Source organism: Aptenodytes forsteri, unplaced genomic scaffold (genome assembly GCF_000699145.1).
Source record: "Aptenodytes forsteri isolate BGI_AS27 unplaced genomic scaffold, ASM69914v1 Scaffold249, whole genome shotgun sequence".
Lineage (NCBI taxonomy): Eukaryota > Metazoa > Chordata > Aves > Sphenisciformes > Spheniscidae > Aptenodytes > Aptenodytes forsteri.
In genome coordinates, this window is record NW_008796188.1 from 950,343 (window position 1) to 950,787 (window position 445).

General features: G+C 71.7%; 1 protein-coding gene across 1 annotated transcript in view; it reads right to left on the reverse strand.

Moving 5' to 3' along the window:
* Positions 1–273: 273 nt before the first annotated feature.
* GRN (granulin precursor) overlaps positions 274–445 on the reverse strand; it is a 7,233-nt gene continuing 7,061 nt past the window's right edge. The window contains exon 8 of the mRNA XM_009287932.1: positions 274–422. Within this exon, the coding sequence (XP_009286207.1) occupies positions 274–422 (149 nt within the window). The remainder of the gene's footprint in view (positions 423–445) is intronic.

A 445-nucleotide genomic window follows, 5' to 3' on the forward strand; every position in this document is an offset into this window, starting at 1 on the left:
ACTTTACCACCCAGGGCACAGGGACACCTGCCCCATCCTGGGGGGCAGGGGTGGGCCTGTCCCACGGGACAGGAGGTGGCAGCGCCTGGCTGAACGTCCCCATGTCCCCAGGGCCTGGGCTCCAGCTGCTTGGGGTCTCCTCGACCTGTGTCCCCTGCCACAAGGACACCTCTGGCCCCCCCAGGCCTCAGCCCAGCCCACAGTCCCCTGCTCCCATGGGGGCACCTCCCCAGCCCCCCAGCCCCCTGGAGACCCCAGAACATCCTTGTCCCCCTACGGGGACCCCCTCTCCCCGTGGGCAGGGCCCCCCCAAACCTGCTCCAGCGGGCAGCACCCCCAGGTCCCCAAGCTCAGACGGCAGCACGTGCTCCCGTCGGGGCAGCTCGTCTCCTCGTCGCACTTCACGTCCCCGCCCCGGGCCAGCGCCGGGCTCTTCTGCAGCCAG